The sequence below is a fragment of the Xenopus laevis genome, chromosome 6L, assembly GCF_017654675.1.
Source record: "Xenopus laevis strain J_2021 chromosome 6L, Xenopus_laevis_v10.1, whole genome shotgun sequence".
Taxonomy (NCBI): domain Eukaryota; kingdom Metazoa; phylum Chordata; class Amphibia; order Anura; family Pipidae; genus Xenopus; species Xenopus laevis.
The window spans coordinates 126,695,021-126,708,132 of NC_054381.1; the positions used below are offsets into that span (position 1 = coordinate 126,695,021).

Genomic DNA, 13,112 nt, shown 5'->3' on the forward strand with positions numbered 1-13,112 from the left:
GCCACTCAACGTAAATATGAATAAAGGTGTGCATCAATACATTTTCACCACAACATGGTACATGAGCAGAGTATGAATATTATGGGGGTTATTTATTAAAGTCCGTGTTTATCTCGTTGGCATTTTAAAGGGGAAGAACAAGGTTGTCCGGCACTCAAACGGATCCACCACAGAACCAGAAAATTTTAAATTAAAAAATGTATCCTTATTTTACAAAGTTAAAAAAAAAGTGTATACTTGCATCTCCATCCGCCCTACGCGTTTCATACCATTCCGCCCATGATTAAGTGCCCTGGTTGGTACGAAACGCACAGGGCGGATGGAGATGCCAGCATACACCTTTTTTTAACTGTGTAAAATAAGGATACATTTTTTAACTTGAACTTTTCTGGTCCTGTGGATCCGTTTGAGTGCCTGACAACCCTGTTCTTCTGGTGTGCCGCTACCTAAAGCTGGGGGTCTGGGGCTGGTGCACCCGGACCACATCTACTATTTGGGGAGATTTTTACAAAATATTCTGGGGCAACTTGTCTCTCTAACTATTGCATTTTAAAGGGGAAAACACCATTTTTTTGTGGAAAAAAAACACCAAATACTTTGGGGTTTATTAAACTCCGAGGGTGTTGAAAGTCAGAATAAAAAAGTACTCCAACTCAGACTTGCCGACTTCATGTAGAAGTCAATGGGAGAGGTCCCGAGGATATCCTGATCTGCGCTGGGTTTTATGCAATAATCCAAAGATTTTGTGGTTTTCGGGATCAAAATCCAGCACAGGAAATTTTTGGGAAAATATATTGATAAATAAGGGGAAATAACCAGAGCGGATTTGATCAAAGTATATTTCATTAAGATATTTTCGGATTTTGATAAATAACCCACTATGTGTCTACAATAATTATTATTAATGATAATAAATGGGGCATGTTAATAGTCAAGTTTGTATTTGTGCATATGCAGATTGTGAAATGTCAAGTGATGTGCAGCAATTCAGGTAGAAAATAGTTTATAGTTTACTTACACTGTGATGTAGTATTATTTGCATAGGGATGTGTAACCTACTGCCTAACAGTAATCAGATGTACATGAAAAGTGAAATAAAGGCATAAAACTAGTTTACCCTTTAAAATATATAAGAAAAATTGTGTGCCTTACCGTAGGTTCTTTTAAAAAACAGTACATGGCCTGAGTCACATCAGCAGCGTGGACTGCATTGTGATATGGATTCTGACTGTGGTAATCCTCTTGAACCATAACTGAACAAGAAAAAGGAAAAAATATGAAGCAAGGAGAAAAAAAAAAAACACACTTTTCCATGAATAAAAGCACAGGTAAAGATTTGCAAGAAAAAGGGATTCCTTCACTATGAAGTGAAACGTTGCCTGGTGTTCGGAATGGCGGCACATGTTACCTGGAGATTTAGAATGGCACAGCCATTGCCAAGTGTGCCCTGTAAATTAATAGCTTATACTGTAGACTGTATAGCTTTATAATACACAAAAGCAATGAATATCTTGTAAATTATATCCTTATAAACGGTGAGTTCTGAAGTTATCAGTTATAAACGGTGAATTCTGATGTAATTTCTGTCACATGATTCACTAAAACTTGTGTATTATAATAAATAAAGTACCCCAGTTGCAAAATATGAGGATATTAGAAGTTACCTCGGAGTTCCATGACTTGTGCTTTTATATGGTCATGGAACACCTCGGTAACTTATAATATCCTTATATTTTACAAGAGGTGGTACTTTATTCACTATATAATACACAACAACCATAAACATCCTGTAAATGATTTCCTTATGAAAAGGTGCTTAGTGATGTTAAAAGCTATAATCATTCCTAAGTGTTGTCATTTTGGCACATGACTCACTGAAACTTGTATTATTATTATTGAAAAAAATGTACCTCCAGTTATAAAATACGAGGACTCTAGAAGTCGCCTTGAGATTTCCATGAATTGTACAAAAGCACTTAGCGTGTGGCCTCATGCCTTCATAAGGTCAGGGAACTCATCTAATATACTTATAATGTACAACTGGGGGTACAGTAGTCCCTGTATAACAAACATAATGGCTGGTTTAAAATAAGATTATTAATGAAGTAGAGAATGGTGATGCTTCAGAGCTATCACCATTTTCCCCTTGGAACGGTGAGCTGATATCCGTGTAAGATACTAGTGCCTGAAAATGATTTCTATGTATTAGACCAAAGGTAAACGGGTGAGGGGACTGGGCAAACTAATTCAATCTCTTATGTTATTCAGATGTGTGTATCTCAAATATCTCAATTAGGCAGGTTGGAAAACCCCATCATCTGAGGGCCACATTAGGCCATGGATGAAATCCAAAAACAATGGGGGGAATTCACAAAAGTGGTTATATTGAGACTAAATAAAAGGGATAAAAAAAAAAAAAGATAAAAATATTTCCTACCAAATTCACAAACCTCTATGTCGACTTTTGTGAATTTGTCTTTGAAACAGATGTTTCAGATTTTGTCTTTCACATTTTAACGACATTTTTCTTGAATTTGTCTTTCTCTCTTGCTAAACCTGTCAGTCACCCATTAAATTGGAATTTCCAGGGAGGAGGTTTGTTTTACCTAGGGAAATTATATATAATTATTTTCTGCCTACATGTTTGTGTAATTCCACTTCTCTAACAAGATATAAGGGTCTAAATACAAAAAAATGCTAATTTGCATAATATAGGAATTTGTATCAGAAATGTTTTATTAATTTAGGTCAAGTGTCTAGTGCTGCTGAAAGTAAAAAATTGCCTGGGAGGCTTTACTTTTCCTTTATATAATATATTCACTCAAATTGCTAAAATTGCCTCATTCATTAAGCAAAAACTAGTAAAATAATGCACATGAGTTAACTTTTTACATAAAAATTGTATAAAATATACTTTTTTTATTCATCAGTGTTTTGTTAATGAGGCTTTTACACCTATAGGGTTAAATAGAAATGTGTGCCCTGACTATAAGAGGTTAATCCCTATTAATAAGATAACAACTCCCCAATGGGGCACATACAGGAGGTGTGGCATGAAGATTGGGTGAACTAAAGCAGATCAGATTATTTTAGAATTGTTCTGACACATGGGAAGGTGTTATACTGAGTTTTACTCCATTTTTAAAATGTCGGGAGAAAATGTAGTTTCAAATGTCATTTTTGCAGCATTTTTATGTCATTTGTAAAACAAATTCATAAAAGTGTCTGTACACTGTCTTTCTTTCACTAAAAAATTAAAAGGGACTGTTGAGTCGGAATTTAGGTGGATTTATGCTTGTGAATATAGAGAAAGTATTTTACACCAGTTTACCACCACTTTTACTCCAAAAATGGGATATCTCGACTTTTGTGAATTCCCCCCAATGGGTCTGCAGAGGCCTGCCAGTTGGTCTGATAGAAAGAAGCCCAAAACAATAGTCAGCAGGATCCCCAGGATTGCCTGCATGATTTAATTTTTGACCATGGCTTACCTAGAAATCTTCTTAATTTCACCATGTCCAATTGGAAGTGATCGATCAGACCGTGGTGGCTCAAGAGATGAAACGTTAAGGTAACAAGGCTATTTCCTAGGAAAAATGGAACACAAAAGTAGAGATTATTTCTCCAACAGACACTAAAACATTTATATACAGGTATGGAAACCATTATCCGGAAAGCTTGGGACCTGGAGTTTTCCGGATAATAGATTGTTCCATAATTTGGATCTTCATACCTTAAGTCAACTAGAAAATCATGTAAATATTAAACCCAATAGGCTGGTTTTGCTTCCAATCAGGATTAATTATATCTTAGTTTGGATCAAGTACAAGCTACCGTCGTATTAATACAGAGAAAATCATTTTAAAAAATTTGGATTATTTGGATAAAATGGAGTTTATCATAATTCAGAATACCGGGTTTCTGGAAAACGGATCCCATAACAGTATTTAGAAATAAATTTACTTAGCTTACAGGTGACCATATTTATTCAAACAGAAGCCAATTTCTTTGGAAGCAAAATGTCAAAGCTATATAGTTTAGTGATAAAATAAGAAAAGAGATAAAAACTTACCATTTGTTAACCTGTCAAAAAGAAATATATCAAAACTCCAATTGCCAACTTTTTCCAACATACACTGAAAAGAAAAGAAAAAATGTTAAACCATGACATTTAAAGGCAATCACACACAAAAGACAAAATACATTTTGGCAGATATGCAGATGGTATGGAACACATCAGAAGAGAAAAGCTTGAGAATACAGCAGTGCTCCTTGGTCTGCCTCAAAGGACACCGCTCAGTTTACACATAACTATACAGCCAGGTTCCATTAACATTTTCCTGTTTTGTGTGCGACTGGTGCTCACAATGGATCCTATTTAAGGAGTTCTCAAGTATGTGAGTGACTCCATGCTGTAAGGGTGAATGTTGCATTCTGGCATATGTAAATGCTTAGACCTATCATATGCCTTAGGGTAAAGGTGGCCATACATGGATAGATCCGCTCGTTTGGGGATGACGCCAAACGAGCGGATCTCCCTCCGATATGCCCACCTTGAGGTGGGCAATATCAGGCTGATCCGATCGTGGGCCCTAGGGCCCAACGATCGGATCCTAGCGTTTGCAAATGGGCGGTCGGATCGCGGGACCGCATCAACGAACAGATGCGGCCGCGATGCAACGGGATTTTTAACCCCATCCGATCGAGATCTGGCCAACTTTTGGCCAGATCTCGATCGGGGAAGCCCGTCGGGGGCCCCCATACACGGGCCAATAAGCTGCCGACTCGGTCTGTCGGCAGCTTTTATCGGCCCGTGTATGGCCACCTTAAATCCACACTGGGCGTTTTGGGGAGATTTGGTTGCCTGGCGACTAATCGCCTCGTCTTTTCGGCGACCAAACGCCTTCCCTGACTCTGCGCCGGCTAAAAAAACGCCGTTGCTAATTCATTTTCCGAAGTCACCGAAGTTTCCTTGTGAGGCGACTTCGGTAAACGAACCGCCGCGTGTGATTAGCGCCGGCGTTTTTTCATTTTAAGCCGGCGCAGAGTCAGGGAAGGTATTTGGGGAGATTGGTCGTCGCAAAGACGAAACGATTAGTCACCAGGCGACCAAATCTCCCCAAAACGCCAAGTGTGGACTTACCCTAAGGCATATGATAGGTCTAAGCATTTACATATGCCAGAATGCAACAACTCATGGGCAAAACACATTAGCCAGCATCAGTGTCCATATTAGGACATCCCCCAATTACATTGTTCCCTACATACACCTTTCATGGTGTCAGGTTTGAGTTATTGGTACAGCTTTACTTGAACCTAAGTCATCAATTCTGCTCCCTTTAATCTAAATCGGGTGTCAGGACAATGAACTCCTACCTCTGTGGGCATGTCTTCATTCTCCTTACTACTACAGGTGCCCTTCTGGATTAGACACCCTAATCTTATGCTTTTACTTTTAGGATTAAAGGTATTGTTCACCTTTAAATTAACTTTTAGGCTGACATAGACAATGATATTCTGATACATTTGGCAATTGATTTTTTTCAGTTATTAATGGGCACCTGTTGGGTAAAAATCTAACCCCAACCAAAGGTGCAGTCTAATTGAGCCTGCATTGCGGTTGGGGATAACAGTAGTTTTAAAAAAAAAAAAAAAAAAAATGCCCCCCACAAGCAATAGGCTTGGAGCTCCTGGTGCAAGCCACTCGCATGCTCATAAAGTGCATTTGAAGTCACGCGCATGCACATAATGAGCAATTCGGGGCAGCTTCTTTTTTATTTTTTTTTTAAAACTACTGTTATCCCCAACCGAAATGCGGGCTCTATTAGCCCACACCTTTGATTGGGGATAACATTTTTACCCAACAGGGTTAGCGACACTTATTTGAAAGCTGGAAAGATGTAGAAGAGTATTTTTTATAGTTGTATTTAAGAAACCCGAAAATGTGAGTGTTGGCCAAAAAAAATCAACTTGAAAACTCAAATTTTCATGGAAAACACAACTCAAACCTAAATAAATAACCTCCTTATTATACCCCAACCCTGGAAATAGCTCGAATCTGAAAATACACCATTTAAAACCTGTCAGGGTCACGCAATTTTAACTCGCAGAATCCCATTCAAGTTTTTTCTTAAATAAGAAACCATTCGAGTTGTGAGTTCATTTGAGGTATAAAAAAACACTAACATTCGACCTTTGATAAATAACCCCCTAAATGTGAATGGTTGAGGACGCCAGAGGTCTGACAGCGGATAAACCCCCAGAATGTTGGCCTTCAATTCCTATGGACTTCACTTTCCCATTATTATGAGAAATATTAGTATAAGATATAATTGCATTTTTAATATACTTTGTAATAATGTGATCTATTCGCACTATCACTCACTAAGTTAGGCATTGGGCAGATTTCCCATTCAATGGCCTATTAACAGCCCATTACATTTTGCTTTGTATGAAATAGCATAATATGATGTAACTTAGGGAAATGAGTTTTTGGCAAGCTCCTCAAAAATGCCAAAAGGTGACCAGCTTAGCTGCTTTTCAGCGGGCCAGGGGTCATGTTTTCCCACCAGACATACTTCACTATTCTCACTGCTTAATAACTCAAATTCAGCCTCTCGCTGACATCCTAAATGAGGCTGGATGCCAAGGCTGTGAGCAAGTTTTGGACAGAATGCTGATTAATGTGCATTTGTGAAGCACATGCGTCTATAATGGGACTTGCAATGACAGACTGAATGTCAGATGTTGTTAGAGCACACCAGGCATTTTAGTGACAAACATCAGGTGGAGCAGGAGTCATTTTGACATTTGCTGTGCTCGCAAGGACTGCTGTCTCTTTCATGGAATAATCTTTTAGAATAAACATTCCTGGGTTACAGCTCCATCAGCCTCTTCCATGTAACATCCAGTTATGCTCTAAAACCCGCAGGCCAGAACAAACTGCTTTGGCTGTCCACCCTCGCCTGAAATTAATTTTATAGAGTGCAATATGGTGGTGATTACTTAGTTACCATCATTTTTGGATTCAGCCAAATACTAAATATACCACAATAGATTGGATAACCCAATAAGACCATTTTCCCATTAATTCAAAGTCACATCATTTTAAGGGTATGGATTTGCTTCAGCTGAACACTTCCAAAAGTGTTAAGGTTCCACCATTTCCCAAACTAAATCCTGGAATCCATTCATCCCTATACTAAACTGCGAGTTAAAGGGGGAGGGAAATTGAACGTAAAGTTGGAAACCCTGGAGTATTGAGACCTTTGCGTGGGCTGGAAGCTATAAAATCCAGGGGGTCTTGTTTGAGATAATGCTGAAGTATTATGTTAGGGTTAACAAAAGAACGTATACAAACCTTGGCTTGTCCATTATAATCATCATCTAAAATGTACAAGGAATTCTGTGCAGTGACGCCACGGAAGAAACGAGAGGATTTCAGGTACCGTTGGAAACTGAGCAACCGCCTGATGTTTCTAGCAGACAAGGAGATTTCGATTTCTGAATGTGCTGGAAAAAGTAACAAAAGGAACATTAGGGGTTTCTAAAATATAAATTTGTGTGTTGGCTCACAGGTTAGAAAATAACAATTGTAATTGCAGTTCGTAATACAGGTATGTGACCGGTTATCCCGAATGCTCGGGACCTGGGGTTTTCCGGATAACTAATCTTAAGTCTATTAGAAAATCATGTAAACATTAAATAAACCCAATAGGCTGATTTTGCTTCCAATAAGGAACTGTTTTATTACTATTACAGAGAACAAAGAAATCATTTTAAACAATTTAGATTATTTGGAGAAAATGGAGAAAAGGAGAGACAGCCTTTCTGTAATTCAGAGCTTTCTGGATAATGGGTTTCTGGATAACGGATCCCATACCTGTATACAGATGCTTTTGATGAACGGAGCCAAGACAAGGTATACGTTGTGCAAGGTATGTTAGTGAGAAAAGGAGGTCTGGGAAAGGAGTCAGAGAACAAGTTATCAGACTGCTGCCACTATAACACTAAAGGAATGGCCCAAATTGAAGGTCACTTGGGTTCAAATTGGGAGGTAGAAGCTTCATTACACTTCGGGTTTAACGAGTCATTCATAGATTTTATAATGTTATTTTCAACAGTGTGACCAAATGAGAGACCAAAAAATGGGGGCTTGAACACAAGGTCTGATAACATTAGCAAGAAAGATGCAATGATTTACTAGCAAGTTGTTACATGGTTAGCATGGGCCAATCTGCCTGTATTCTGTATTTGTATCTCTCCGATCCTGAAAACATTACACTGAAAAACCCCTAGCTACCCCCTCATGCCGTCACACCACATTAGTTAGTGTTAAGCAGCCTCAAAAAAGAAGCAATTTCTAGTACGTGGAATTGGTTCCCATCACTTCCCAACTGTACAACTGGAATAGCCACTAACCTGCAAGGCTGGCAATTTGCATTTCAACCAAAAACCATGCAGGATTTAAAGTGGATTCACCTTTTGAGTTAACTTTTAGTATGACATAGAGAGTGATATTCTGAGACAATTTGCAATAGTCTAGTCTAGGGTCCAAATTAGATTGGCAACCATGCATTGATTTGAATAAGAGATGTGATATGGAAAGGAGAGGGCTCGAATAGAAAGAAGAGTAATAACAAGTAGCAATAACAATACACTTGAAAAAGGTAAGCATTTGTTTTTTAAGATGGGGTCAGTGAAAACTGGAAAGATTTAGAAGATGGCAAATAATTAAAAAACTATAAAAAAAAAATAACGATAACATACCAAAAGTTAAATTAAAGGTGAACCACCCTTTAAATACGGTTTAACGGATTCCAATGGAAAATTACTGAAAAGCCCCTTACATTTCCCCCAAAAGAACAGAGAGCATGCAACCCCTGCACGGCTACACCACATAAGAGACATTTGCATTTTAGTCGCACAATTTGTACTATTGTTTCTTTAAATACACACTGTTGCATTTTAGCAAAAATGACGACGCTTGATCTATTCAAACAGCAGGTACACTTGGATTACTGGGTTGGCCACCCGTTCTAGCCTGAGAATGCAAACAGAAGTATTCCCAAATATGCTTACCTTTTTCTCCACTGGAAATACTAGGGATGCCCAAAGAGCAGCTACTGTTCATATAGCACTAGCAGAATCCCTAGATAGTGGCAGTATGCTTGCAAGTGAAGTTCAACAACAGCTGGAGGTCCACAGGATGGACATCCCTGAGTCATATAGAAAACCTATATTATACAGGGAACTATGTACCCCTGTTGTAACTTGTAAGGATATTAGAAGCTATCGGAAGTTACTGAGGAGTGCCGTGATCATATAAAGGCACGGGGCCCCATGGTGAGTTAAAGGAAAAGTAACACCAAAAACCGAAAGTGATTTAAAGTAATTAAAATATAATGTACAGTTGCCCTGCACTGGTAAAAGCTGTGTGTTTGTTTTAGGTATACTACTATAGATTATATAAACGAGCTACTGTGTAGCCATGAGGGCAGCCATTTAAAGCTGGAAAAGGAGAAAAGCCACGGGTTAAATAGCTGATAACATTTAAGCTTTGTAGAATAAAATTGGATTCATCTATTATCGATTATGCAATCGGTGCCTTTTCTCCTTTTCCAGCTTTGAATGGCCGCCCCCATGGCTACACAGCAGCTTGTTTATATAAACTATAACAGTATTTCTGAAGCAATCATACCCGTTTTACCAGTGCAGGGCAACAGTGCACCACATTTACTTTAAAACAATTCTTTTTTGGTTTTTACTGTTCCTTTAAACAGCTTATGCAACCCTTTTGTTGACTTCTAATATCCTTATAATCTAAAGTATGGGCATTTCCCATTGCACCATACAGTAAATTATACAGTTAAAAGCAGTATATAACTTAAAGGGTCAGGTACACAGCTTCAGCCATTTGCCTTGAGACGTCTAGTCCTACTTCTGGCTTGTCTGCTGCCTGTCCCTCTGGTTCCTGCCCTCTCCTAATACTGTCTTTACTCTGTCCAGCCTTGTTCTATTGCCCAAGCTCACCTGCACCAGCAGCCTCCACATCCACCTCCTGCATATTACCAGTATCTTTAAATTCCACCAATACATTGTTCCAGCTCCCCCAATTAGCTTTTCCACCTTTCCACATATTTTATCCATTTGTCTACAGTTCTGCCACCATATTCTGTTCACCTTTCAGCCCTGCTCTCTGGTCTCCACTCACATGCTATCTCTCCTAAAGATGAACTGTTGCACAACCAGCCTATTTCCTGATATAGTGAGAGGACTTTTCATTGGATTGACACTTCCCATTCAATATTTTACCAGTCTGAAACAGGCAAGCTCTAGATTTTACTAGCTCAACCCCATACAACTAACTTAGATACATCTCCCTGTACGCTTCTGTGTATCGGCATAATATTGAGGTTATACTTACTTACACAAGATGGGGTGTAGTGTGACTGTGAATAGAACTTAAGACAAAACTCCCCAGTGACTTCAAATAGCCCAAAAAACTCTTGGGGTACATTATCCACTATATATTACGTGGCTGCTATAATTTACCTGTAAAATATATCCTGAACAGTGCTTAGAGATGTTGTTCGTTATAAGTGGCACTCATTGAGTCCACATGTATAATTTTTTGTTCACCTTCAAACAACTAGTTTTCAGATAGATCACCAGAAATAATGACTTTTTCCAATGACTTTCTATTTTCTATTTGTGACTGTTTTTCTAATATTGAAGTGTCAAGAGTCTTTTTTCACCTTCTGAAGCAGCTCTGGGAGGGGAGGGTCGCCGATCCTGTAAACTGTTCTAAATTTATACATTTAGTTGATACATTTCTTATTTTTGTCCCTGCTGAGCAGAATCTCTGGTTTTCATTACAGGCAGTTGTTAGAATTGATACAATTGTTGCTAATACTCCAGAGATGCTGCTGAGAAATGGATCAACTCAATGTTGCAAAATTGTAACAGTTCAGAGTCTGCACCTGAATTACTGAGCTGCCAGACTCAAACACCACAGACACAAACATTCAACTGAATTGAAAAAAGTGTTTGGAAGGTGAACAACCCCTTTAAAAGATATGTAGACCTGGAAAAAAAAATTCACATTCATATTTTTAGTTTGTGTCAGACCTATTTAACTTTTATTTACTACTAAAATTAATGTTATATCTGTGCCACCTGCTGGTCAGTTCCTGTAGCTGTAGGATCAGAGAGTAATATGGTCAGAAGGAAAACAGAGAGCTGTTATGGTGTTACTTTCTTCAGGAAAGAGATCAGAAGTCTTATAAGATCTCTTTCATATCTTTCTTAAAGGAGAAGGAATAGCATTTTACACTTGGGGGTGCCAAAAGTTAGGCACCCCAAGTGACTACTTTTACATACCTGACACCCCGGGTCGGCACTCCTATCAGCAGAAAACCGCACCAGCCCAGGGTTCTTCTAGTGACCAATATGGAGGGATCCTCTCCCTGCTTCTTCTGGTCTTCTCACAGTTGCGCATGAGCAGTAGACCGGAAAGCCGGACTTTAAACAAAAAAGCCGGCTATTTCGCTCGCCTGCCTGCCCCGGGAAATTTGAAAACTGATGAAGCAGGAAGAGGATCTCTCTGTGGTGCTCTCAAGAAAAACCCCAAACCGGTGTGGTTTTCTGCTGATTGGAGCAACAGCCCGGGGTGTCAGGTAAGTAAATAGTCACTTGGAGTGCCTAATTTTTGGCACCCCAATTGTAAAATGCTATTCCTTCTCCTTTAAGCAGAGCAACATCAGATGAATTCTCTGTTTCTTTTCTGAATGTATCTCTTTACTAACTCTACATTCTCACAGTTAGAGGAACTGGCCATTCATTATCTTAGCAGCTGATAAATTTTGAGAGCTCTGAAACAAAAAAAAATATGTAAATTGCAAAAGGGCTTAGAAAAGCACCATGAGCAGTTTTACATAAATTATCAAGGTTTAAATATCCTTTAATTTTTTATTCCCTGTATATTTTAACTTTGGGGTACACACAAGTTTCAATGTGCCTGTTTCTAAGTGAAATTACTGTAGAGCAATTCTACCTAATGATATCGGTATACATAGTGCATATGGATAGATTTCACAGGCTGTTTATGGCTGTGTAGTGTCAGCTACTTTGAGTATAACAGTCACACAGTTAACATCAACACTCGCAGAGTTTATAAGGTCACATATACAAAGGGTTCCAGAGGGTAAAATCCAAACAACGTAAACTGATCCTCGGTGCTCAGAAGGGGAAGAGGCATTAATGACGAGAGCTGTACATGCCAGTGGGGTTATTCTGTGCACAACTAAACCCGTTTAGAATAACTTACAGTGCAAAACACGAAAGTCAATGTAGGGGTGGGAGCCTCGTCTCTCTGATTCAAACCCAGCTCGGCTTCTTACTCTGACATCTCCTAAAAAGAATAGAAAAGGAAAAAAAAAAAAACAGCAGAAATCAAATCCCCAGGAATGATAATGTGCGTCACTAGAAGAGCACATCTGTCAGCAGCACAATGAACCCTCCCAGCTATCTCCGAGGATTCCAAAACAGGACTTTCAGACATGCAATTGCATGCTTCTGTTATAGGATACAGCCCTGCCTGAGCAAGAGGCCAAAGCATGTGCTGAGCATTCAGATGAAACCAAAGATTATGTGCTCTCACAGTATATAATGGTACAAGGCACCTTAATGTGACAAAACAAGAACATTAAATCCATTCAGATTAATCAGTCCTGCAGTGATGGCTCCCAACATGAGCGTGAGAGAAAGAGTCTGCACAGGGTACAAGGCTTAGCATCTAGAAATGGCAGCTTTCAGCAGTTCAGCTAATCAGATACTTTCAGATAACAGTATATGTTGCCACTAGCATTTACTTACTTGCGCTCAGCTGTTTGAATATTACACAAGAGCCTATCAAAATACCAAAACTCAGTATTAACATTTTTACAGTATCAAGCGGTTCATGTATCGGCTGCAGCTCAATTAAAAAAACAACTTTTGCTCCTTTATGTGGATTCGTTTGCACAACTGAACATCAGGATCAAATAATTATAGTTCTATATATATAGGGATCATGCATTTATACAGGTATGGGACCTGTTATCCAGAATGCT

At 38.8% G+C, this 13,112-nt stretch overlaps 1 protein-coding gene across 7 annotated transcripts in view; it reads right to left on the reverse strand.

Annotated features, from left to right (window-relative positions):
- pde7a.L (phosphodiesterase 7A L homeolog) overlaps window positions 1–13,112 on the reverse strand; it is an 84,112-nt gene that overhangs the window by 11,566 nt on the left and 59,434 nt on the right. For 3 of the 7 annotated variants that reach the window (XM_041566448.1, XM_018268047.2, XM_041566450.1), the window contains 5 exons: window positions 12,329–12,412; window positions 7,361–7,512; window positions 4,073–4,136; window positions 3,492–3,587; window positions 1,153–1,253 (listed from right to left, as the gene is read on the reverse strand). In XM_041566448.1, coding sequence (XP_041422382.1) covers window positions 1,153–1,253; window positions 3,492–3,587; window positions 4,073–4,136; window positions 7,361–7,512; window positions 12,329–12,412 — 497 coding nt within the window. Of the gene's footprint in view, window positions 1–1,152; window positions 1,254–3,491; window positions 3,588–4,072; window positions 4,137–7,360; window positions 7,513–12,328; window positions 12,413–12,876; window positions 12,910–13,112 lie in introns of all 7 variants that reach the window. The other 4 variants (XM_041566447.1, XM_018268046.2, XM_041566449.1 and 1 more) reach the window with 2 other exon arrangements.